This window comes from Sparus aurata, chromosome 7 (genome assembly GCF_900880675.1).
Source record: "Sparus aurata chromosome 7, fSpaAur1.1, whole genome shotgun sequence".
NCBI classification, from domain to species: domain Eukaryota; kingdom Metazoa; phylum Chordata; class Actinopteri; order Spariformes; family Sparidae; genus Sparus; species Sparus aurata.
In genome coordinates, this window is record NC_044193.1 from 29,668,338 (window position 1) to 29,696,100 (window position 27,763).

At 41.7% G+C, this 27,763-nt stretch overlaps 1 protein-coding gene across 6 annotated transcripts; it reads right to left on the reverse strand.

Annotated features, from left to right (window-relative positions):
• On the reverse strand, window positions 1-27,372 carry usp19 (ubiquitin specific peptidase 19). 6 transcript variants are annotated; one of them, XM_030422456.1, is made up of 26 exons: window positions 27,041-27,372; window positions 25,565-25,928; window positions 19,806-19,934; window positions 19,378-19,514; window positions 18,580-19,152; window positions 17,236-17,620; window positions 16,831-16,987; window positions 16,649-16,720; window positions 15,269-15,384; window positions 14,264-14,496; window positions 13,815-14,007; window positions 13,192-13,325; window positions 12,929-13,087; window positions 12,657-12,767; window positions 12,421-12,531; window positions 12,181-12,282; window positions 11,899-12,039; window positions 11,681-11,799; window positions 11,398-11,541; window positions 9,976-10,367; window positions 9,772-9,882; window positions 9,394-9,610; window positions 7,964-8,116; window positions 7,608-7,774; window positions 6,356-6,531; window positions 1-1,241 (listed from the first exon to the last, which is right to left on the reverse strand). In XM_030422456.1, exons 2-26 carry the CDS (start codon window positions 25,761-25,763, stop codon window positions 1,101-1,103), a joined length of 4,572 nt encoding a protein of 1,523 aa, XP_030278316.1. In that variant the 5' UTR covers window positions 25,764-25,928; window positions 27,041-27,372; the 3' UTR covers window positions 1-1,100. The 6 variants fall into 6 exon arrangements, with proteins under 6 accessions (XP_030278316.1, XP_030278315.1, XP_030278314.1 ...); XM_030422455.1 differs by having other exon boundaries at window positions 14,264-14,502; XM_030422454.1 differs by lacking the exon at window positions 1-1,241 and adding an exon at window positions 1,357-3,979.
• Window positions 27,373-27,763: the final 391 nt, after the last annotated feature.

Below are 27,763 nucleotides of genomic sequence, written 5' to 3' on the forward strand. Positions count from 1 at the left end.
TCAGCAGTTCCCAAAATTGTTTTATTTAATTTATATTAACCATTTATATGTATCCACAGCAGTATTCTTAATGATCCCCACTTTATATACGCGCTCCATTACAAAGGAGGGGAGGGTTGAGACTGGACAACTCACGCAAAACTGAAATAATGAAATGTAGCAAAGTTTCAGGGGAGGGGGGTATTTCACACAGTCCGGGGTTACAGCCTGTATGAGCATGCAGTCATGCACATTTCAGTTTATACTGAAGCCTTTTGACAATTGCATCCACAGGATCGAATATCTAAATAAGTACAAAAAAAAAAAAAGAGAAATAATAACATACACTACAGCAACAGAAGTAAATGAAGTTTATAAAGCGACAAAAGACAGAAAAAGCATGTGTCCCTCGATATAAACAAAAAGTAGCAGGTCAGCACCCGTCTCGCGTGTTTTACTTTACATCAATTGCTACAATTCCAATCCATGTGACAGAATTGCCTGCCACAAACAAATCAAACGTAATACGTCAAAAAACAACAGAAAGATAAAAGGATTTACACACATTACAACAATCTTCACTCCCCAAATTTAGCCTAATAATCGACCGCAGCTTCAGCCATGGATTAACAGGTCAGGTCAAGGTTAGTGGTCAGGTTTATAACCCAAACCGGACCACAAGGTGCGTTGGTGCGTGGAGGCCTGGCAAGCACCACACTGATCTGTCAGGTGGTTGAGTTTGAACTCCTGTAGCAGCAGTTTATCATGAGCTGCCAACAGGAGCTCAGAGGTCACAGACGTGTTTTCGCTTGTGTGAGACTATATGCACTGGATGAATATTATTACAGTTCGTTAAGGGTTTATCAATAGGTGAGTATAGTAATGTGAGTATATTCAATGATGTGTGTCTAGTCAGTACTGGGTACACATCTACATCTGAAGGTCTTCAACAAGTGAGTGCAGTAGAGTCCTCGGAGCCCAATCTGGTGGTTGTATTGACACCAGATTAAGAGTTATGTAACTAATGAGCACTGATGTGTCTTCAGCTGAGGGGCAGCCTTTACTCGGGACCTTCGTGGATCAGCCGCTCTGATCTGGACTCCCTTCAGTCCTCACCACGACTAGTCCACCTCCTCCATGTTGCTGTAGGATGGTGCCGCGCACTCCCCAGAGTGGGCGAAGAGGTCAGAGGGAACCTCTGGGGTCAGCGTAGGTGGTCCTTCAGGATCCAGGTCTGTCCCAAATAGTGACTGGCTAGAGGCCTGTAAAATAAACCAGTGTTGACAATAAATCATGCTGGTTTAGTATTCGGGGAGATTTTATCTGTTTGGAGAAAATGGCAAAGTTGTAACATGACTTGTAAATAATATACATAAGGACTATAAACAGATGGAGATTTTATTTCCAAAAGGAGTACAAGGTTTTATATATTAGAGAGCAGCATTGAGGTTGAGATATCTAGATACATTATTGCAGATAAATTTAAATAGGTTATGATTTTTCTTTTAAATACAGTACTAGTACAGAGACCTTAGATCAGTTAATTACAAAATACAAGATTATTCTCTATAAGTTTATAGTACACACACATACATAGTTATATCTTTCAGTCAGATTAATTTACATCAAATCAGCTTGAAGGGGAACTCCATCAGTTGTACACACCAAAGTGTGTTTACAGGTTTTTGGGAAAAAAAGGTCGTACAAAGCCTTTTGTGGGTCCAGAGGAAGCTGTTTTGTAATCTGATAAATTGCCTTAAGTAATGTCCATGGCTGCTGCATTGCGGGTTAAGTAGGCACCAGATTTTGAAAAGCAGTCCACTGGCTTAGCATTGCATAAGCAAATGATCAAAACTGATACAGCAGAGATGACCTTTTTTAGTCCAAAACGTGGCACCTGCATCACCCACAATGCAACTAAGCCACAACTAAGCAGCTCCTCTGAAGACATCAAAAGGCTTTAGGCTACTTCTTTCACATATACAGTAGTCCAACAAAGTCCACTCCTCAGTACCCGTAAACGCACTCAGATATGGAAAATTGGTGGAGTGCCCCTTCTAACAGCACATTAGCATTTGTAGTTTAAAAAGAGCTGCTGCCGATTCCACTGCTGCCTTTTATGATGGGTACAACATAGTAGTGACTGATGAGCTATAAAAACTTGTCAGACTTCAGTCTTGCATATGTCCAAGTCAAGTATACACGGTCTGCTCTGAGCTATGTCGAGCATTTAAGGCAAACGCAGGTCACTGTACACCGCCTTGATACCAGAACAGCTCTGGAATTTCCCTGAGTCCCACGTACACACTCAATCACTGCAGCAGCAGAGGAAACACATGATCTACGTATTCAAATATTTTAACTGATGATAATTTGATAAAAAAAAAATTCAGGGATTTCAAATAAGAGTTCCTATGTGTGATTAAAAAAGAAGCATTTTTAAAGACAAATTAGGACATTGATTAAATTCATCATCAGTTAAATGTTTTAGTAGTCCAGGACTGTATATAATCCACTATTCCACTCAAAACAGTTTAACACATTGAAAAACATTACATTCAGAAGTGGACGGTACTGCCTTAATGACTGCAAATTTCTAGTTTAACCTGGCTGTGACGAGACTGCATGGTCAATAAATGCAGTCTTGTCTCAATGCGGCTGTTATCTCATTTTGTACGATTTCACCACTGGATCATTGTTTACTACATTTAATCCTGAGAATTTAACACCCTCACCTGGCTATGGCTTAAAAAGAAAAACATTTCAACAGAAAACAAACATTCAAAAATTATGGAAATTATAAAATGACAGTGAACTACAGTACATTTTGACACAAACAGCAATTGTAAGGCCCATAAATCAATTTTACATTAAAACGTCATAAGCAATTGGTCACACAAAACAGATGCGACTCTTTGTGTCATGATGTAGCATTTAAAATGAGTCACTGCTGAAGTGCCGCTTCTCACACAAGCTCCATTCATCCATTTGCATTTTCACTGCTGGAATTTGCAATCGTATACTCTTAAGAGTGTAGTGCAATATAAACAAAAGGCCTTCGACATGGTTTCATCTGCAGTTTTCTCTTTGTACTTGAATTATTCTATCATAATTGTCTTTTTAAAAGCATTAGCTACATAATTGTACAACTATGCCACGAAAGAAATCTTAATTTAAAGGCTCACTTATTAGCTTAAACAACTCATGGTTATTTTTTTTTCCTCTATAAAGATCAAGAATGAACGTCCATGCTTGACTATGGACTCCAGAAGTACATTAAGGCTGTCGGAGCCTATCATCTGAGAACTACTTTTAACAAATGCGACACTAAAAACTGCAAATGTGTTTTCATTCATTGGAAGCAAGAGTCCATACAATGCATAGAGGCAGTGTAGTGAATAGTTTACACTTAATATACTGGAGCTGTATGCTGATGGTAGCACTGTACAGGAGCTTTAAATACACAGTTTATTAATGATTTAACCTCAGTGTCATATAACCTCTGATATAGTGCCAAAATTGTTTTAAAGGGCTGAGCCATGAAAAGTTGTACCCTTCAAGTGTTGGGTAGGATGGTGAACCATTTTACAAGCCGAGGACCAATGGGTGATGGTTCCTTCTCAAGTGTAGTGATTTAATTTTTCCCATTAACCTCTCCTTGTTTGACTGACATATTTTCTCATTTCTAAAGGCTGCGGCCAAAGTACGTGCCCCTCTAGCCACTTCTAAAGTCCACTTTGTACAGGAGAGGGTAGATCAAGTTGATAAACAGAGCAAACAGGGCTGCAAGTGTGCCCAGAACAAAATATCGCACACAGTCATCGTCCGGATAGTCCGACATCCTCCGCCTGCGGCGCCGTCGCACCGACCCTTCACTTCTGTCTTCGTCTTCCTCACTTCTGTTCCTCGACGTTTGTCCCCTCCACAGCGATGATCGGAACAGTTCACCTTCATCGAACCCCTCCTCTTCTTCCTCTAGTTCCCGCCATATTAGAGAGGCCTGCGATTGGCGGAAACCTGTGTCAGCTTCTGGGAAAAGGCATGGTCTAACAAATGCTAAGATTACAACTGGTAACATTTAGCGGGTCTGCCTGACAGTTTCACATCAATCATGGTGATTATGGAGATTTGTTAATAGTAAATAACATGCCTTCTCTGTTGTAAGTTATTTAAAACAATGGGAAATATGAGAGGCTTGTCTCTCAGAAATTAGATGGTTCAGTGTGGAGGAAGTTTCCATGATTTCAAAATCAACACACAGTTGAGTAAAACAAAAGAACATCTTCAACGGTTTCCTCAAGCCCTCTCCTGCCAAACCCCATGCCTTTACCCATTCTGTCTACAACAGTTACCAACATTGCACAGAACAAAGAGGTAAACAGTTATAGCATATGGTTAAGGCTGACTTTGGCTTCAATATTCACTACAAAACTGATATAAAAATGTATATTAACACAAATGAATATGCCTTTAAAATAACGGAATAAAAGTAGTGAAATCGTTTTTTTTCTTGTTGGTCTAACAGGACAACCATTCATCCCATAAGATCACACACAGTCTCATGTCATCATCAGCATTGCAATGTTGCACCTGCCAACCTATGTGATAGAAACCACAGACCAAGATCTCATCTGAATACAGACAACAAAGTGCATCTTCAGAGAGGCAGGAAGTGGGGACATCAAGAGTAGAACAAAAACATCTTATTCTGTCATTTTTCCCAATTGAACTTATTATTTGGGGTTGTATGAGGTACTTGTCCCTTGTCTGTGTATCACCTGCAGTACATGACTGTCTGTGTGGAGAAGCAGCATGTAGCACCAACAGGGAAGCAGAGCATTGTACTGCTAAATGTTACCAACGTTACAGCAAGATGTATTTTAGCCACCTAAGAAAAATACATCTGCTTAAATGCACCTGACCCGGTTCCCCCTCTATGCTACATGCCGTTGCCCCACAAAGAGGGAGAGCTGAAGGTCTACAGCAGGTGATACACTGACTAGGATAAGTACCTCATACAGCTGCACATCAAAACACCCAAACTATCACTTTAACGCCTTGTGAATTCCAGAGGAGCACTGACAGCCCTCTCTCTGTCAGTCTCATTAATTAAACACAGATCTTTACATTGTATCAATGTACTGATACTGTACTGAAGCTTCTAGGGCTGTCACTTTTTATTTGAAATTAGAAAATTTGTTCGAAAGTGGAGGGAAAAGTTCGTATTCGAATGTAATGACCTGTTCGAAATCAAAATGTACAGTCTATAAGTGCAACAGAAGTAGAAGTAGTTCGCCTTGTGATCCAGTAGAGGGCGCTCTAAATCAGCTTGACCTATTGCACGCCCTATTGACCCTTGACCTATCAATTCAGCTAGTAATGTTAAGTTGTTTGCTACGAAAATGGAGGACACTAGCGAGCAAAGCCGTACTGAGCGGACAATAACCACACCAAAGCATCTGAGAAGTAGTGTATGGAAGTATTTCGGGTTCTACACCATAGATGGAAAAGTAATGTGCGGACTCTCCTGCTAGCTTGCCACCCACGTGAGGCAGCGGAGACCGAGGCACCACAGACGAGCGGAGGTGCCAGAGCAACGCAACTCAGATAATGACAATAATGTTGTGCGGTGTTGATGGGGGGATTCGAATTAATTCGAATAAATTGCGTGTCATTTCAAATTTGTTCGAGCTTGATTTTTTGAAAAAGCGACAGCCCTAGAAGCTTCATAAAGTAAATGTCACAAGATGATAATGCTGCCTGACAGCTGAGCTTCACAAGTATCTCAGTGGTGGATCTTTCCATTATGAACTGAGCTGGAGTTGTTAAGCATCCTGCAGCACAAGCTCTGGTCAAAACTACTTGAAAGGGGATATGTACTCTGAGACACTTAATACACAGACATCTCAAATGAGAGCCTCTAAATACTCATCATTAGCCGATACATTACAATTCACAATGCCTGGAGAAATATCAGGTACAATCTGTTTCTATATCATGTATAATAAAACACATGTGACAATGGGATGCATCTGCAAACACATGCACCTATTTTGTTTTGGAATTTTTCCAAAGCACCCCAAGCTCATCCATTTATACAACGTCCATTTAACTATGGCCTAAACTACAACACTTTACACTAGCAATTCAAGGACTTATTGTTGATTTTATCGGCCTGATAAACTGGATTGGAATCAGCAGACATTGTGTGTATTACAAGTCAGCAAGGTGTGAAATATGAAAGATATCTTGAAAGAACCTCATCTAATAGAGTGTGGAAAATATAAGTTAGCTAAGAGATATCTTAACCTTGGATAAAAACATTCAATGTGAAAAGCCTTTTCCCCCCTGCCTCTTATTGTTGTGGCGCCCTCACCTGGCTGGCAGTAGCTCCTGCAGAAGTGGGCGACTCTGCTCCTACAGGCCTGAGGAAGCGCGGCGGCCTCTCCACGGGGGAGTTTCGTCGTCTGTAGAACAAGACATAGGCGTAGCGCGTCACCACTTGACTCTCCTCCACCATTGTCACGGTGCTGTCGTCAAAGAGACGCCATCCTGTGGAGGAGGAGGAGTAAGAAAAGAGAGGTTGGCAACAGAGCGACAGACAAGAACCACAGAAAAATTGAACACTAGTGAGAGCTACTGCCAGTTATAAACGATTGCAGGGTTTCCCCCAGTGTATTGTAAGCCCGCCAGGCTTAAATTTCCCACTGCCAGGCTAAGCATCATTTATTTATGTATTCAAAATAGGTTTGTATACATCAGTAACAAAGTTGAAAGCACAATGGTGACATCTTATGGTTACACGTGAACACATAGCGGGTCTGAGGTCAGGTGTCTTTTTCATCGCCTAACACTCCACACCCCACAAACAACTGCTACTGTCACTACACGCATACTTGGCTAATTGTGATTGAACATAATTGGATGTCACAAAGAAAACATTTAAAAAAACTCTGCGATGGGAAACATCGGGTGGCTTTACCTGACCAATTATAGTGAGACGTGAAAATATTAACAATATAAGCGCGCTAATTTCACAGTGGTTTAGTCGTAATTCAGCGTTAGATAAGCTATGGCGGTAGCTGTTATAAAATGACATAAAACGTAGCAGATCCCTTCGGCCAGTGTTGCAGCTTATTTCATAAAGACCCACAAAAGTTTCAAAACAGGTGCCAACCCACCAAACCAGGATCCTCGACCAGAGCTTTTATTGAAGCTCCTTGCACTACTTATAGGTAAGATGTGCTAAACGCTCATGTTGGGTCTCTCCACCATCGTACCAGCATCAATATGGCAGCAAACAGAATGCCACATTGTTTTAAATGTAAATATATGTCACTGATTATAATGAAATATCTATCATGAAATATCCAATAGTTAGCTTGCACTGTTTTGATGTTGTAAGGCTTGTCGATCACTGCAGCATTTGAGCCAGTGATTAATATGGGGCATGAAGCAATAATTGGTGGTTTTAAATGCCTTTACTGGCTCCTAAAGCACGAAATTGCCCACAAATTAACTTTTAACATTGATTTAATGCAAGCCGCCCTTCAAACCTACCACAAGGCTGAGCAAGTTTTCTGGGGGAAACCCTGGATTGTAATAAAGCTCAGTGACTGCACACTCACCAACGTCACTGCGCTGACTGTTCTTGTCACTTGGCAGGCGAGCATAGGCCGTGTAGTGGCCTCCAATCATTCCTCCATAGTGATTGATGACTGCATACAGGTCGTAGATGGGTGGTTGTTGCATCTCATCCTTCTGGCCGATGCAGAACTTACTGAGATCCAGATTCCTACAACACAACATTATATTAGAGGCTTAGCTATGGAAATGGGAACACAGAGTACTCAAAGGGGCTTCATCATCAAAAACTTGTGTTGCATGTGAAAAACATAACATCTTTTTAAATTAAAGTGAGTAAAGATAAGTGGTGTGTGCAGAAGCATAAGTGGTGGAGGTCTGCTTTTTACTGTGCATTTACCTGACAGGAAAGTCCACCATGTCATTGATTTTATCCCTCCAGATGAAACTCCTGAAGGAGAAGCGTTTCAGCTGGATGATCAAAACGTTGGGCAGACGCCACAGTAGCAGTTGTTTAGAGGCCTCTCGGTGCTGCTGGCACTTTGGACAGTACCTTAAAAAAAAAAACAGACGATGTATAAAGACCATTATTCTATAGTCCCTGGCAAATGGCCTGCATTACGAGACTTCAAAGCAAGTATATTGGGGTACAAGTACCTGATGTAACACAAAACCTGAGGCGCCCTGACTTGTTTTAACCAGGATTCAAGGTCATCATGGAATATGGCTCAGTAAGTTGGTTTATGTGTTTGTTTGTATGCTCAGTAGGGGGCAACCAATGTTTTTTTCAAGCCGGCTCACCAATTATTAGAAGTCAAGGAGACCGATAACTTATAACTACAAGAGATATATATTTGCAGTAAAAGTAAGAATTTTGGTGTTAAAGTTGAGAATAACCAGTGATGGACTGTAACTATCTACACATTACTCTACTAAACTTAAGTGTGCGTTCAGACTGAAATCCCACAAAGAGGGAAATACGCCTTGTCTGCCTTGTCCACTCCACCTAAGTCGTTTTTGTCACCCTGTTCGTTTTTGCTTCTAAATTTAAAGGGCCCGCACACCACTCTCGTTAAACACCACCACGCAACTACTGCTGTAGCACAGCCCATCCATTTACTGACATTGTTGATCACGGAAAGTTACTTGATGGAAAGTTACTTGATGAAGTCATTAAATAGCGTGCTAGCATGCCACGTTGCAACGCCAGTATGCAATAATTTCTCTCCTTTGTTACAAACATACTACACAATTAAAAGCTCACCAGGCAAACCAACGATTCTCTGCCCGGGCCGGGCCCTGACGGGTCGGGTCGGTATTACCCTCCACTATCCTCGGGCCGGGCCCTTGATCAAGCATTTGTGTGTGTGTTTTTTTTTTTTTTTAAATAACTCAAAATAATGACTGTATTTCCAGCTACAAAAAGCGCATCTCTCTCCTCCCTCCATGTTGTTTGTGTTTGTGTCGCTGCGTGGTCTAACAGGCTCATAATTACAGTCAATGTGTCGGGCCGGGCCAGGCTCGGACACAACATGCACGGGCTTGGTTCGGGTCTGGTTGATTTTGTGGGCCCGATCTAAGCCCTAATCCCTATACTCGAACAGGGTCAAATTTTTTCTTTTTTTTCTCCTCCTCATCCGACTATTCCACTTTTCCCTCCTTCTCCGCCTGGCTTCCAATAGAAAGTGAATGACTTCCGGGATCATTTTCCTCTTTATGCGCCTTTGGTCTGAACGTACGGTAATGCTCAGGCAGCCTGAGCCTACTTTCGACTGTGTATGAGCCCATCTCCATTCCATTCATTTTTTATCTGTTCAATTCTGTACCTACCATGCCTCCTCTGGTGCCAGCACCTCTGGCTTTGTGAAGAGGTTGAGGCACTGCTCCAGGGTGAAGTGTCCTGCTCTGGCTGTCTCGCTCAGGGAGCCAGGGTCCTCTTCATACTCGAGCTCCTTGGAGCTCACCAGGACGTACTCCTTCAGACGCTCATTGTTTTTCCACACCAGCTCCAGGGTTGCATCCTCTGGGAGGTCAGCCAGTGCGTCCTCTGCAGGGTTTGAGGGGGAAGTGGAGAAAAAAAAAGCTGGTATGTTAGACTTTCTTTCTTCTTAAAGATTAACATGCAATTTTTTAAAATCCATCCAATATAGAAACAGGATGACTGGGAATCTGACCAAATATCAGTACTAAAGGTAATTGTGGTCAAACCTCTCTCATCCAGCCTCTGTTCCTTGTTGTTAGAGTCCAGTACAGCGATGTAGAACTGACTGGCATGACCTGATGCCGACTCACTTGGATGCTGATAGCCTGTTACTGCAGCTACAAAATGAGAAAAAGAGTTCTAAAAGGCTGTAGACACTAAGAAGAACAGTGACAGGAATACAAAAGCATCTATCGATCAAAAGTTTTTACCTTCTGGTCGCACTGCCTTCTCACAGGATGTCTCTTTTTCAGCGTGAGGGTCCAGAGAGCAACAGGACGCAGAAGAGATAGGCTCCGAGAATCCAGAATCGGTAGTTCGCGTGGTAGGGAGGGAGGTCTGGGGGGAGGAGAGGGAGTCTGACTCCCCAGATTGGAGGGCCGAGGCCTGAGCACACTCTGCCTGGGACTCAGGCAGATGAGAGGGGCTCTCTAGCTCCAGATTGCCTGCTCCTTCAGCACTGCTATCACCCATAGCTTCATTCCTGGGCCCAAGACTGTCAGGAGATCCTGCTGGCATTGAGGGGAGGTCCCCTCGACACTGGGGTGTTTCAGGGGATGTCCTGCCTGACTGGAAAGGAGGCTGGAACACATTGACAGAGAACCTGTGCAGACAAAGATATCGTGGAGATAATATTAACAGTTTATATAAATGGCTGACTCCTTACAGGGATGGGCGGGTCTGGGAGAACACATACTTATTAATTTCTCCTCAATAAACTAGTAGATGTGAAAAACAATATATTTTCTCTAATTATTTGTCATCCAGCTACCAAGAAGCACCAAGTTTCGCAATGATGGTTGAATAAAGATTTGCCCTACTGAGTGGAGGGTGGACAAATAAGCAACTAGCAGTTTCTCAATATTGTAAAGAACAGTTAAAAACAGGTATTAAAAGATTTGTGTTAGTGCTTTATCTTTTCTTTCCAAAAAAGTTTTTGTGTCCTGAAGTGTTTAGAAACTAACACAGGGCCTAAAAATATGTATAACTAATACACTTTTCTTTTTATACTTTGGATACCAGCCAGATAATGACAGTTCACTAATGTGATGTGGACCTCACTTAGCACCACGAAGTGGTGGGATAGACTGAACAATTAAAAATGATTAATTGATTCAAGTTTTTTTGAAAAAGAAGCAGATCAGATTGACAGAGAAATTTTGAATGAGAGACATTTTTCCAGAGCTGATGATGAAAGGCTAAGGAATAAGACATCTCGATTCTCTCTCAATTCTGTTAAGAGCTGAACATGCATCATATCGGTGATGTAGCTGTTAAGAATCACGTAGTGACATGGAAGCCACTGACAACAGTGTATACATTTCAATATCTTCTACATCAGTCTATCTTTCAAACTCCGTCAGCACCCGTGGCTACTGCAGTCATTTGATGATGACAAATGTTAGTAGGTGTAAGCAGGTTTTTTGTCTGGTGTGAAAAGGGTACTAGAGACATGTCAGCTGTCGACTGAAAAGTCTATTTAGATATAAGAGCAGCATGTTAAATTGCAATCACACTTACATAATAAGTTTTGGGTCTGAAAGCAGCTGTATATAGATGCGTCACACAAAATATTTAACTCAACTGTCCTAGCATGATGATGAGCACCAAGGACAGGAAGTTACACTGCATACCTGGAGTAACCCTCCAACAGCTGGGTGAGGCGGGCATAGGAGAGTCGAGACTCGGGCACGCTGACCAGGAAGGGCAGGCCCACGTTTTCTGTGTTGGGTCGACACAGACCCTTGTGATTGGGCCAGTGAGTCCTCTGACACACTCTGGGAAGGAGTAACCATGTTCATTGAAAGTTAATTCAGCTAATTCCACAAGAAAATGAAAGATGAATCAATGTGCATCTGAAAGCCTAACAAATGTGTTTCTAACAATCTTGATGCCAATTCTTTTGGTGGAACTCACTGATTGCAGTAGCCGACGCGATAGCAGCGGGTGCATCGCTTCAGCTTGTCTTCTTCAGACACTGGAGGCTTCAGGCAGGCAGCACACTTGGAGATGGGGATATTGGGGACCTGCAGTCTCTGTAGGGCACAACAATGAATAAGGAACACCCAGTCCATAACAGTAAACAACATTTTATTTATCATTCTGTAGTAATGAATGATTCAGGGTTTTATTACCTGCTGCACTCTGAGCAAAACCACTCTCTCTTTGGCAATGTCTTTGGAAAGCACCTCAAAGCAGAACAACATGTCAGAGGAGGACACTGTGTCCAGGGAATGGGACGACAGGAACATGCGCTGAAAGCGGTTCTTTGCCACCTGAGGGAGGGAGGGAGGGAGAGGGAGAGAGAGAGGGAGAGAAACAGTGTCCTTAAAGTGTTCCAGTTTAGCTTCTCTAGTTCTGACTAAATAGACATTTCTGTCAAGAGTATAAAATCTGAAATATTTTATGTATCTAACCTCTGCCAGTCTGAGGTTCTCTGGTTTGACCCTGACATTCCTGGAGATGGACTCGAGGACTTCAGCAGTGCTGGAGTTCTCCTTGCTCACACTCACCAGAAACTGACACACATAAACATGACAAGTATTTTAGAGGGTGAAACAGATGAAAAGCATCTTTACATTTCACATCTCTGTGAGCCACATCTCTGCAGTTCTTTGTTAACCGACACTGCGAGTAATGTAACTGTTTAGACTCACCTTGATGGGTTTTTTATGAGGTTCCTTAGCATAGTAGAAAACTGAGAGCACCTTTTGTTTCTGGGGCAAGGGCACAGGCAGGTAGAGGAAGGGGTCAAAGGTAATAGACACCTGAGGAAGAAGACAGAAGTCACAAGAACATGAAAGTAGGTTATTGATCACTGTAACAAGGCACATTTCTTAAGTATTTATTTTAAAGGAAGCCAAATATTTTGTGGAAAGTTAGTGTCTGTTACCTTGGAGCATGTAGGGCACACAAGCTTTGATTTAAACTGGCCTTGGAAGAGGTCCACTATAAAGGAGTCATTTCTCATCTTGTGTCTCTGCCATGCCTCCTCCGCCACCACCTGCACAGACAGACAAAACAATATCATCAGGTCTAGGCTTGAGTAGACTGTAGGAGGAATGAAAATGAAATATCACCAAAATACATTTCTGCAAAGCATTTCCTGCCAGAGAGTTTAAACCTAGACCATCTCTGGATATCGCATAGGTAAAAAACACCCACCTCATCCAGCCGTCCGTCAGAGTCGACCGTCTCTGTGTACGGTTTATTCTGGATGCGATTCAAGTCCTCGTGAAGCCCGTCCAGTAAGAAAGCCATGAACTCTTGGGCATCATGCTGGGCATAACCTGTAAACTGACTGGCTTTACTGGCCACGATTGCCTAATCCGTCACAAACACATAACAGAATGGAGGGAAAGGAGGAAATGAAAACACTGATCGTATTCTCTTTGCTATGTTTTTCATGTTGTGTGATGCTCTTATACCTTGAGTTTAGAGGGCTGGAAGGCATGATGTGTTCCTTTCCAAAGGGCCCTGAGCAGCACAGCAAAACCAATGGCCAGTCTGCCTCCTGTTCCAAGTGGATTATTACAGTTAATTTCTGCCTCAAATGCTCGATCTGCAGGGGAACAGAAAATACAAGTTAAGATAACGAGATAGACATCAACCACAGAGTGAAGGTCAGTACTTAAGTCACAGTTTAATCAGCTAATCATCCCTACAAACTTAATTGTTTAACCACCCTTTGGCTGAGTAGATCATGTCCAAAGAGCTAGGTGGCCTAGATTTTGCAACAACTATTTCAAGTTTTTAAATGCTTGAAGGACGGTACATCTGGCGTATGCAGAGAAAACTGGTGGAATTTTAATAAGTGGAGCCCTCATTAAATTTACCCCTGTGGGCTACTTGGCACCACTTGCATTTCCATGTTAGCAAGCAGAGGCAGCCAACACAACTAGAGGTAATTTTGGCAGTAATTACTGTGACAGCATTATAAGTTAACCATATACCCAAGCACTAATAAAACACACCCTGTTCTACCTCTTAGCTACATTACAAGTCTTCGCTGTAATAGAGAGCAGTTTATCACACCGGCATGTTACTTTACCATGGAAGTAATCCCTGAGTTCTCTGGTGTTGGACAGGGATTGGATGACACTGTTCATGAAGCAGGTGTTGCCCAGGTTGACCAATCCTGTAAAACCAGGTAGGCACACCTTTTTCTCCTCCTCTTCTTCATGGCGCTCGTTGCTGGCAGGAGTTGCATGGGTCATAGGCTGCACCATGCAGGTAGGTTTAGGCTGAGACAGGAAAGATTTGGACAAAGATTCTACAACTTCAGTTCGACTGTCATCTTCACTTCTGTCTTCCAGCTACTGGACTACACTGCAATTCTACTATTCAAACATCAGGTTTTTAAATTGTTAATACTGCTTCTGTTTTCACCTCTTTATTTTTAGACTGATAACAATATGTTGCCAAACCAGCTAGGGTACAGAAACAGAACTGTCACTTGCCTTATCAATTCACTTTTGATAATTTTATATTTCTACTAACCGTGGTAACAGTGGGCTCAGTCTTGGTGATGGGAACATGCTCAGAGACAGTACGAGGAGCCACAGTTTCCAGACCGCCATCCTCCACTCTGGATGAGGCCTTAGGGGCCTTGGGTTTCTCCTCTCCAACCCTTGGAGGCTCTTCCTTGGCTGGCAGGCTGTGCTGGCTGCTGCCCGGCTGGCTCTTTTCCATGCATGCAGGGCTGGAGGGCACAGCCACTTTGGCGCCCCCCACTGCACCTTAAACAGAGGAGAATGCCGCTTGTGGTTAGTGAATTAAGTTCAGCACAAGGCTGACTGGTGCTGAACATGAATAGTTTATAACTATGGCATATATCATATAGCTTTTAAAGCCTTTTCAGGACATACTTAAAAAAACACACACAAAATCTGGCATCTTTTCATAAAGGTTTGATTAATTTACACATTCTTTAGTGAATACAAAACAGCTGACAAACAACAAGGTTTCTGCCATTTCAACAATCAGTTAATTGCCATATTTTGCTGGGCTGACCCGGAATTTGGTTAATGTTTATTCTCCAGGTCTGTCATTTCCAGATTATTTCCTAGGAAGTCTGTATGTCAGGTGAGTGTCATTTTGTACTAAACATGGGGAAAAAGGAAATTCCTTGAAAGAACTGCTCCCTTCAAACCCAAGAATAATTCATTCAGTATTCAGTTATTACTATAAACCTGAGAATATTTTGAGTTTGTTCTTGTTCAGCTGACCTGTTTTTACCACCTGTAATTAGACCCAGTAATTAGAAACAAATCGCATACGTCTTCATAGGAAAGTTCCATGAAAATTACTGGAAGTAATTTGGAATTCACAGATCATTCCATGGTTTCTTAACTAAGCACACACTAAATTTATTGTTAAAAGACACAGTTTAAATAGCATGTATAAATAACATGTTTTCATATTCATGTTTGTGAGTATATCATGTTAGCATTCATTCAACATGAAAACCTATATCTATAGTGTTAACACTGCATAGATGTAGACCTTGTGTTGCAGGAGCTTCCAGACCCCCCCAGCGCTGGCTGTGCCTCTTCTTCAGCGTGATGTCCAGTCTGGAGGGGGTGAAGGAGTAGCTGCACTGCTCAGGCTGAATCAGGTTCCTGTGGCACGGGACAGAGATTTGTAGACATGTCAGATTGACCTGAGACTACAGCTCAACGCCAATCTGTAACTAGAGGTTCACTTACTAAAGACTGGGGTTAATTTTCATAATTTCAACATAATTATTAAACAAATGAATAAAAGATACTTTAAATAATTAAATTATGACACAGACTGTGAACTACCTCGACGTTCCTCAAATGGTAAGAACCCTCAGATATTAAGAGCTGCTTTATGCCTTCCACACTAACCACATGTGGGCCAATTATTTCAAAAAGAAATAGAAGTAAAGTATTTAAGGAAGTTAAGAGATACGAAGCTCTAATGCTTTGACATAGTTTGTATATTCATGGCTAATGAGGGTTCAATAAGTCCTCCATAATTTGTTGCTGATACTAGATGCTGGCTAGTTTTAAAGTGGAAAAAGACAACATTTTTGCTTAAACTTATTATTATGAAGTTAATACTGCTTGCACGGTGTAATGGATGTAGAAAAATGACACCATAAGCATTTAAATTGGTTCTCTGTATGCATCGCTTTCACTACACTAATTTGTCTGCCACTCGGCTGGATTTTTCCTGGAAAAATTAAAGCTTGATTAACAGCACAAGGTTAAGTGCTTCAGCTATTGTGCAACCAAAACAGGAGGAGGATTAGTTTTCCACTGTAGCCTTCGGTCACTATCCCCAGGTATATACAGTCTAACAAACAGTATAACTATGGAAACTCTACAATGCTGAAGTATGAAAGAATCCTAGATGAAGGAGGCAAGGAAGGTAAAGAAGAGTGATAGAAACCGATGGAAAAAAAACGTGAACAGACAGGCACTCGTGTTGTGTCAAAGTCTGTTTCCCCATCAAAGCATGTTACTCCTTACTAGCGGGTATTGAGAGGGTTCAAAACCGGCATTCTTTCCTTCTTTCAGTAAGTAACATAACCTGCCTGCTCAAATTGAGACAAATCTCACTTATTTTTTTGCTTTGGACACTAGCCAGGCTGCTAGCAGTAGTCATGGTAATGCTACCACAAGCTAATGCTAGCTGACAGAATAAAAACAAGGAGCCACAAGAAAACCATGAACAAAAGAAATAAATTACCATGTTTCTTAGAAATTCAGAAAGTTTATAAATTGTCAGTTTCCACTTAATTTCAGTGCAACTGTTCAGACATGCAACTGCACAGGGAAATATGCAATGTCTGCTATCTGCAACTGGCCATTTAAAGATTACTTTTAAAAATTTGAAAAAAACATGACTTGTTACCTGAGTTTGACTTGCCACTTGAAGACTGTGTTCGGCCCACAGTCTGAATGAAGCCGCAGAAAGGTAGTATCACTGTAAAAGGAGAACAGACAGATTATTCACTAGTTGTTGTTTAAAGTTTGCTGAAAGTAAGCTAAAATACCATAACCATCCTTTATCGGTAGCATGTTCATGTTCACTACCTCGTCTGGAAGATGAGGGTGAAGTCCTGTTCCCTGAACAGGACCCTTGCTGTGTCCCTGCAGATCCCCTTCATGTAAACATTAACCACCATCAGGTCCGTGCCCTTTTCGTACGAATCATTCTTCACAAATTGCAGGTTAATCATCGGCTCTGGGGCTGCAGGAAGTTATTACACATATTAACAACCAACAAATAAATCAAAATTAACTGCTGAAAAATAGTGCTGAAGAACCAAACTTTTATCCAACTTATATCTTCATCTAGCTACCCAAATTTTATAGACATAGATTTTGTGTCAATGTATGTGTTAATCCAATGGAAAGCAGTCAGTTTACAATCAAACAATGCCAATGTTAACATAAACATGTGCATGATAATTCAATACCAACACCTTCTTTACTAACCTTCTTGTTGCTTTAATTCCAGAGCAGGCTCCTCCTTCGACTGGTCCCTCTTCTCCTCTCCTTCACAGCAGCCCTGCCTCAGGGCTAGACTGGGTGACGGGCCACATTTGGCAGCCGCTCCAACAGCTGGTACTGAACCTGCTTCTTTTGACCCAAGCTGCTGGCAAATCAGAGTATCCTGCTCTGATTCCTGCTCAACAGGCTTTTTCTCTGGCTCTGAGTCAGTTCTATCTGCAGATGTTTCTGGAGAAGCCAAGTCGACCTCGTTGTTCAAGGGGACTGGTTTTAGGCGGTCACTGGTGCTGATGGGAGCTGCTGGTTGGCCATCACTGCCATGTGCTGTTGCTCCGGACCTGTCTGATGACTGGCTTCGTTTCTCTGCCACCTGAATCCGGAAAGACAAGAATTTTTATTCTCTAGAGCCTTGTAGCCTGGAAACCAAGTGAGCAATGGATTCTTCACATTTGGCATGGTTTCTACAACTCCCAAACAGCTTTATTCTAGTTCCGACAGAGGCCATGCACAATACAGGATCAGTAATTCTGAACAAAGCTTCAGCATAGCTGAGTTTCAACACTAGATGCTGTGAAGTCCCCTCACGCTATTGTGCGAACAAACTGCAAGACTGGTGACAACCAACAGGTACAGAGTTTATTTGCGAAGCTGTGATAAAATCGGTGTTTTGATTGAAGTTTAATAAAAAGACAAGTCTCTTCCAAGCTCTTCGAAACTTAAAAAAAGCAGAGCCCACACAGGCCAGGCGGTGTTTTGGGATGTAATGTCATAAATCATAGTGCTGAATGATATGAGGACATTATCCAATTGTGATTTGTTCATCATAAATTAATATGTGGCTTCTCAGACCAACAAGATCATAAAAGCCTGTTAATGTGTTAAGCTAATGTGTAGGGATACAGAGGTTCTACAGTTCCGAAAATGCAGTGCCAAAAGAAAGGGCAGTCTGACGGCAATGTAAAGCGGTGTGAATTTTCTCTATATAACGTACACTGATATAGATTTTTTAAGATGGGCCTTGTTTTAGGTGCTTAAAATTCGCTTTGCATCTGGACTCTGTTCACTGCAGTACAAAGCTGAGCGTCTGGGCTGGAGCGGCTCTCTGCTTCTCCAAACTGAGGCTGCGCTGATCGGTGATTACGGTAGGGAACAGACCGACTATAGATATGTACTTTATATGACCCCACTTCAAAGAACCCAAACTATCCCTTTAAGCTTAATCATACTGTTAATACAAAACAAATAAAAAAAGAACATTTTAACATTCCAAATGAAAGTAAGCAAGTGTGTTCAGATAAACAACAGATTATCTTTCACACCAGTTTTCACCTGAGTTTTGTTGGTATGGCTGGTAGCATCTGCTTTCTGTTCCTGTCCACTGCCAAGTCTCTCTGCTTTGTTGTCTCCATCTCTGCATTGTGTTTGGGGGCTCCGACCAGCGGGCAGATGTGTGTGAGGAGCTTTACCATTGGCTACTGTAGACTTAACAGCATGTGTGTCCCTGTCGACCGGGGATGCGGCCTCCTTGGTGGTCTTGGGCGGCCGTACAATGGTGCGCTTGGCACTGGGTTCCTGAGGCTGCTGCTCACCTTTTGTGACTACAACTGGTTTGCTGATGGTGGCTGAGCCATCTCCAGCTCCACCTTTCACCCCTACAGAGTCTGTGGTGGCCTTGTCGCACACCGTTTTGTTTTTCATGCAGCGCTTGACAGACCGCTCAGCTTTGCTACCGCTCCGCCGAAACTCGCTGTGTGCAGGTGAGGAGGGCGGCTGGGGCTGGAGTTTTGGCTGCGAGGGGGACGGTTTGGGTTTGTCTGATGAACCCAAGGCAACAGGCTTCATCTCCAGCTCCTTGTCATTTTTGGTCTCTGTGGGAACTGCCTCCTTCTCCTTCTTGTTTGACTGAAGCAGAGTACACAGAAGAAAAAACTTTTTTATCATTTAATCAAAAGCAGTTGAAGACCCTGTTTACCATGTGAATTCGTCTTCGGTGCCGCCGATAATTAATGAGACATTTTCATTAACTTTCATTAACATTAACTATCATTGCAAATACAAACAAGAGACAAATGCAGTCCTGCAAGGACAAACAGAAAACATCTCTCTTCGTTATCCTATGTAACTCACCTTAAGTGAAGGCCAGATGTGAAAGGGAATCTTCTTCTGCATGATGAGGTGCAGCAAACCTCCCTTCTCTTTGTACTGGACTCTGCTACATGAGGCCTCGATTTCCTCCTGCAACTGGCAGCTCCACTCCCGTCCATCTGAGAAATGCAAGTATGCATACAGGTTTTCAATGCATCAACTCAGGATAAAGTGAGACAGCAGCAAAAGACCAAATACATGGGTCAAAGATGTTAAGGCATACAGTATGTTTAAATTAAAACACATAGCTAAAATACAAACAATTAAAACTGGTACAAGTTCAATGCGGCCTAAACCCAACCGCACAACCATGCCTGTTGTTTTTAGTTTATATCATTCAATCAGGTTCTATCAATTTACACTCAACGGTAGTAGTTTCTATTAATGTTGCATGCGTTTTTATGACTTACCTGGGAAGCACACATGGCAGTGTGTATCAGTGAAGGTAGTGTTGATATCCTCTATCCTCTGCACACCCTCTCCACAGCGCAGTCTCACAGTAACTTCATTGACATTCTGCTTCCAGTCCACAAACACATCTGTAAAACACAAAAGGAAGGGAAGGTCACATGGAAGAACTTGACAGACGGCACTTTCCCTTCATATCATGATTTTGAGAATACACTGATCAGTCACAGTATTAAAACCACTGACAGGTCAAGTGAATAACATTGATCAGTGTTCTGCTGGGAAACTTCAGAGTTCCAATTAAACTTTCAGTAAGAACAGCGGTGAACACACCGTCTCTCTACTACCCTGAGAGAACATAGACGCACACCCTGAAATGCACCTGCTCACAAATTCACACTGGGCATGCCACAGCACTCACATGCCCAAGCGGGTCAGTCCAAAGCACTGAGGCAGAGACTCATGCGTTCAGTACAGTGAACTCAGCAATCACAGATGGGACATCTAAAATTATCTGCGCCACACAAACTGTACATTAAGTTAAGTTACATTAACAACTGCATCAAAGCAAACGTTCAACTTACTCCACAAAACATGCTACCAAGCTATGAACATGCTTTTCAAGGTAGAATCGAAAGCATAAACTTTAACAAAAAATATCCATATCCAAAACAAACTTGTACCATTTTTCATGGTGACCTCAAAGTCAGAGCAGTGGTTGAAAATAAAATGTCATCCGGGCAGTACGAAAACTACATTCCCTGCCAGCGAAGGAGTCATGGACACGCTTCAGTCTTCAACTACTAACTACAGAGCCTCAACTTTCTCACCGCCACTTCTTCACTATCTCACCTTTCTCTCTCACTCAATCGCTCTAGAAAAGGTCACAAGCAACACCCGAACCCTTCCAGCTGGTGGCAGTTGCATTTCTAAGAGAGCAACACCACAGTGCACTCTCATGACTGGGACACCAACGTTCATGATCTAAACACATTGTTAGTGCAAATTAAATATGTTAGTCCTCATGGTTACACATGTAGATTTACAGTATTTATGAAAGAATTATGGCACAGAAAGGGCAATGAAAACTGTCATTCTAATACTGTGGACTTTCCATCTGCACACTGAGGTAAAAAATATTAATGGAGGGGATCATTTCTGAAACTGCATATCAATAAAAATAAAGTACAATAAAGTACTAATTTAGTCTAGTTATATATTATCAATTATTAGTATCATTTTTGTGTGTGTCTGATTGCCAACAGAATAAATGTATTTAAAAATGCAACACCAAGGCTCTGATGCAGCATCCTTTCTCTATCTGCAGTGACCACTGGTCTCACTCGATCTCACATCCACAGCACTTCTACAATCTTATTGGTTACATTTCACAAGTAATAGCCTATCAACAGTGCACAACATGAGACTGCAAAATAACTAGTGTAGTAGGAGTATGAAGTAGAAGTAAACAGAAATACTCAAATATCTTAAGTACTTTAAAAAGGTACATTCCATCAATAGTTATTCAACATTTTTGACAACATTGTTTAACATTTTTACAGCAAATATATATTGGTTCCAAATATGGATTATCAGTATCCTTGATTACTGTGAAAAACGTATCAGTCAATCCCTTAATATAATAGCATTATCCAAAAATGGACAGATAATGCACCCAATTATGTCTACATTAAACAGTAGACCAATCTAATTTTCTATCCAAAAGACATATATAATGATTGGGTAGGTCTGCATTAAAAAACAAACCGCAGCCAAGTCTTCTCATGTATCGTATTCACCGCATTACAAGCCAGAAGTAACCTCGTATTAGGGCGTGCATGCCTTCTGGTAATATTCAGCAAGGCAACACAGACAACAAACAACCAATCGAGCCAAAGGGATGCCTTGTCCCAGTATCAGGTATCCATGCTGTCATCAACATAAGATCTATTATTAAAATGTTTACCTAAGCCTCTGGTCTAATTCTATTAGAACAAATTTAACCAGGTACATGAAGGTAAAAAACAGATACCACCACAACTTTAACATTAATACATTTTTTTACTTCAAATTTTGCCCCATTTCTGACCAATTCAACTTGAAGAAATGTGTAAAACCAGGTACGTAACTTGGTATGTAAGGGTTAAACAAAACTAGGTATTCACATCTCTGATCATCTACTATAACCAAACACTTTCTTTGTATTTTTTTGGAAGACTTGTGTCCCTACCAACTTTAAATTTGCATGGTGTCGTGACTCATCAGACTCTCTGGTCAAGGGCTTATAGGTAATGTGATAGTCCCTGTATCAGCATTTCTAGTGCCAGTGCCAGGCACATCCATCACATGAAGCGACTCAATTACAGTTAAGGGTGTTTTTAGTCATGTACAATTAGAGATGCACCGATCGATCAGCAACCGATCGCAATCGGCCGATAATGCCCCTATCGGTTTTGATCGGAGTTCTAAAAATGGATCACATCAGGCCGATCAGATGATGTTTAACTATAAAGACAGTGCATTAACTGCATGCAGGGAGGGAATTTCATGGCCACTGTTGCCCTGCACTTTGGCCTTGATGACCTGTAAAAAAAAACTCATCGTACGGCCACAGTGGCCTCTGTGCCCCTGGCCCGGTCAGCGTACCAAGCTTGCCCTGAATTACAGCCACCTGAGTGCACAGTAGTCACTCATAGTAACTTCAGTGAGTCCGCGGTTCGCGCAGGTGGAGTCTCATCATCACGTTGATCTCACGTGAAAGCCTCTCATACAGCAGCAGCGTCTCAAAACAGAAGAACGAAACTTACAGCACAGCAAGCTGTAATATATTCACAGATTCGAACTTCCCGGATCAATAACTCATAAATGTAACCTTGTTAAAACACAAATGACGGCTCTTTCCTACCGTACTACGATAGACAACGAGCTACAACCGTATTTTCATCAAAACGAGCGTCTGGACATAAACTCTGGTCTCTATGCTCAGCCGTCTGAGACAAGGGCGCAGGGACCGTCTACAAAGTGCAACACCGAAAAGAGAAACTACAAAAAATTTAGTAACTTAACTATTATTCAGAGTGTAGTGTCGCCAAAATCACTCCACGCATCAGTGGTCTCCTGCTGGTTATTCTACAATTTTTTTTTGCCATCATTTTGGGAAATTTCTATTGGGAGAAATATTCAATAACACTAATATTCAGTGTGGTGTCACAAAAATCACCTCACCCTAACCCTATACTTAACAAAAAGTACTTTCTAATGTAACTTTAACTTGATTTTGGTATTAAAAAATGTTTTAATACACAATCCATGTCTTATCATAAATTAGGATGTTATGGTATCAGTCTGAAAGGTAAATCAACATATTTTACTCAGTGGCCTTTGTGCCCTGTCATGTGGCCTTGGTGCCCCTGAAAAAAAAAGTGAAGGCCAAATGGACTTGCCCCTAAAATGAAGAAATTCCCACCCTGACTGCATGCATTCCCACTAGTAAGCTACAGTTACTCTATGTAAGCTGAGTCCAAGTTGTCTCTAAGAGAGTCTCTAGAGTGTGAAATACTGCACATTGCCTCAGCCTGCAATAAAACGGTGGTCAATTCATGATACTTTCTCATCTCCTAATTTTTATACTTAATACAATGTCAATGTTGTGTAAGAAGAATCATTAATTAAATATATGAAAGTTACACAAGACAACAATATAGAAGAATTTATGGATTTGACGCTGTGATCGGTGATCGGCACTATCGGGATTGGTATTTACTGCTTTCGGTGATCGGCCCCAAAAATCCTGATCGGTGCATCTCTAAGTACAATGTGATCAAAATATTGCAATGATCGCTGTGCAGCACTAAAAGGACATGGAATTATGTTTTTTGGTTTTTTTCCCTCCATTTGGACACCTACAGGGATTAGCAAGCAGAACACAGTGCGTTTCAGAGTAAATACAAGGATACATACCAAAAGCTAGGGGAAACCACAAACCTTATTTACAAGTGTTTTTAAGGATTATGCTGTATATTTTAACAACCAAAATAACACATCAATGGCCAGGCAAGTCGATCTTTAGTTCTATGTTTAAATCTATGTTGTCAACTTAAGATTTATCCTGAACACAAAGCAGGGTTTTATCACTAAAGAGAAAATGTTTTTATTGTCAAATGTTTACGGGGGGTGTAAAAATGGCCTCTCCCCCACTACAACGCACACCGAAAGGCACGAAAACGTATAAAGAAAGCCATTATCTGCATCCACACATGAGAGTGAGATGAAAACAAAGAAAAATACATTTGATGAGATGCACACGACCCACATTAAATGACACAGGAGAGTATGCACAATGTGTTGAGTTCATTTCAAAAAGCCTTCACGCAGCAGCATCAATTGCAACCATAATGAAAAAATGATAGTCACACAACTGTGAAATTAAAAAAAAGTACATGTATAGACAAGAGAAACTACTTAGCATGTCATGTGACATGACACGCAGCAAAGGGACCCAGGACGGGAGTCGAACCCGGGTCCGCTGGAGAGCCTCAGCACATGGGACGCCCACTCTACCAACTGAGCTGTCAGTGCCCCTGACATGAGTATGTCTTCTGTAAAAGATTGTTCAACAGATCAACAGATGCAGGAACTGCTGCATCAATATCTAAAATAAACGTATCATAAACGTGTTAATGAATGACATGAAAATGTATAGTTGGCTCGGCACTGTGCAGCCATAATACACCCATAACTGATCTCCATGTAAATGCATTTGCCAGACAATGATTCCAAATTATAGGCCAAGCCTTTATACAGCAGCAAGTTTATGTGACCTACCTATTGTCCACACATTATATTTCAATGTAGGGCAACAACAAGTCATCAGAAAGTTGTTTTATCCTATAATCTAAAATGATTTCTTAAAAATGGCTTAGCCCAAAAGCCTAAGATATCGAGATTACGATCACATACGACAAGAGACATGCCATTTTTAAACAACCATGCATTGTTTACATCCATGTATGCTAGCTAGCATCCATCCTCTTCCTCATCTCTGTTGGCACATTGCAACGTTTCTTGGAGCACAGCAGGATATGCATGTTGCAAACAATAAAAAAAATGACCCACTTGTAAAAAATAAAATACTGCCCCAAAGCACTTCTACTGGTCATCCAGTGTATATTTTTGACCACTCTGTATCATGCTTGCAAACAAGGACACATGCACACAGCAAAGAAAGCATCCTGCCTTCAGGACAGGCAGGCAGGCAGACCGAGTGACAATTGGCAGCTGCAACATACAAAGAAGTGTAGCAATTGACCAACAAAGGCAGGGAGGAAGAAGACAACGGCAATAACAACTAAATATATTATAAGAAATCAGCATGTTTGTTGTATGTAGACTTCAACAATATGCTTATGCCTTGGTAAGAAACAATGAATGTAAACATACCTTTGTTTTAGAAAATGTTTTATCCAAAGTGATCGGACACCTTGGATTCTTACCTGCTTTTACAGGTGTACTAAAAATTGTAAAACAGGTGTGTAAACTACAATATAATGCTAAAATGCACTCCCATATTGGCATAATGTATATCTATTTCATAATATATCAAAGTATCTAAACGGCAGTGGATTTATAATGTCGGCAGTGGATTTATAATGTTTTAATCCATTTTCATTTTTTAAAATGACAGTTTAACCTGACAAATAATTTTCAAATTAATCAATAACAAATATTCTGTGGGTTGCACAACTTATTTGGTCCTTCTTACCCTTCTTGACCTCTGCAATCACTCCGTCTGCAGCTGCTGCTGCCCTCTTTGCTTCTCTGCTCTCCTGGTTGGCCCTGTCCTTCTGCTTCTTCTTACTGGTGCTAGAGGATAGGTCTGAGCTGTTGTCCCGACCACTGCCTCCTCTCTGCTGAGCCCCACCACGACGGCCCACTGTCTCGTTACCACCACTGCTGGCCATCTTCAGGCACTTGGCACTGACAGGCTGCCCGTCGCCAGAATCACTACCGCTGCTGGGGTCTGGATCTGAGGTGTGCCTCTTTCTGCCTGGCCCGGCTATCTTGGCGATGATACTGGTCTGAACTCTCCCAGAACAGAATCAGGAAGGCTGCTAAGGGGAGGGGACCTGGGGTGGAGGGCAGATAGACATTTAATAATCAAGACTGTCATCTTTATGTTTGTTTGGCGTTATCTTAATTATCATTATAAATCTAACAAGAGCGTTAAGATAAACAACTCAGATGATCAAGACAATGCCAACAAATACACACAAGAGAGGGACAGAGGTTTACTGTTTAAAAAGTAATAAGGAGCTTACTTTAAGTAAGTACAACAAAGCTGAACAAGAAAAGGACATGATGTCTTACAAAGGGAGGCATATGACTGCACATAACGTGCAGAACTAGACCGACACTGAGCCGTGCCTCGTTTCCTTAGCATAGCAACAGCAATTTGCTAGCTTGGACATTCAAATGACAAACAAAGGACAACAGCTAAATCAGCCATTTTATTCGGCGGTCAGTACAATACATTTACTAAAAACATGGGTGGTGGGCATTAAGATAGCTATCAAGCCCAAAACATCTTCTTGTCCCCAGAGTTGTTAGCTTGGTGACTGGTATATTAGCCGGCCGACTGCAGAGGTTCGTTTAGTTTAAGACACAGGTGTTTGCGGCGGTCATGTGCCCGTCGATATGTCCCATTATTTCACGTTAATCTCACGTGATATTACCGACAGTTATTCTTGTCAATCCCATTTACTTGGATAAGCAACAAGACTTCATTTTATAACATAAACGTTTTACGAAAGCATCCAAATGCCTGTCCTTGTTGGGGTGTTTGGGACAATGCAATCCTGGGATGGTACATTAGGGTTCAACGGTTAACGTTAACGTTACAGTATCCAAGTTAGCGGTCTAGGTTTTATTTTAGAATTAACCACTCACATTTTTAACTTACTGCATAACGGCAAATGGTATTTTAAACTCACTTCTCAGTACAATCACTGGCACAATCTCTACTCTGTGTCTTCCGGCAGGACAAGTCGTGTAATCAAACGCTCCTACAGTCTTCGAGAAGCTAATGTCATTAGCCACATCAAGCTAAGGCTAGCTGACACGAAAGGATTGACACGGCTACCTATTTACACAACCAATACAACATGACATCACGTGACACCCGATGCCCGTCTGTGATTAAAATGAAAAATCGATTTTTACATAAAAACAGGAGACTTACGGGGCTTCAATTTGGCGAGAACTCAATGTTGTTCCTTCCACACACACGAGCTGCTAAGCTCCTTCACGGCCGCGGGCCGCTGCGCTCCTGCCCGCACTCGAAACCCCGTAGTCCACGGTGTTTCTGGAATGTTCTTTCATTTATCCGGGACCCATTTTTGGTAACTTCAAAGTAGTTATGTCAAAGAATTAAACAAAAAAACAGCATTTGAAAAGGGGCTCCGTCTGGTGTCAGTTTGGTGTCATCCGGCCTCTGCGGCGTAAATCCTACTTTGTTTGGAAGAAAATACACTGCTGCCCGGCCAAACCTGAAATGAGTGCGCGCATAGGCCACTTCCTGGCTGGCGCGTTCACGTGATCTGTACCTCTTCCTTTAACCCCCCGCAAATACGCACGAAACACAAATACTTAAAAAATACACATTTAAGATTTTTTTGCTGCGGCGTGTTTAAAAAAAATGGATTGTCAATTGTAGAACAGTGAAAATCCCAATGGCTGGGTCAACGTGCGCCATTTAAACACAATCCAAACAGAGGGCATTGAAGTGGCGCCTGAATTTTTACCTAATCTTGAGGCCATATCTTGTTGAGGGGGCCATCTGTTCAAATCTAATTTTGAAACCCCTTAATATCTCCTGTGAATACATGTCCTTCCTGTCAGATGATTAATACTAACAGACACACAGAGAAACCCAGGGCTGGATAGCACACAAGTGCAAAAATAC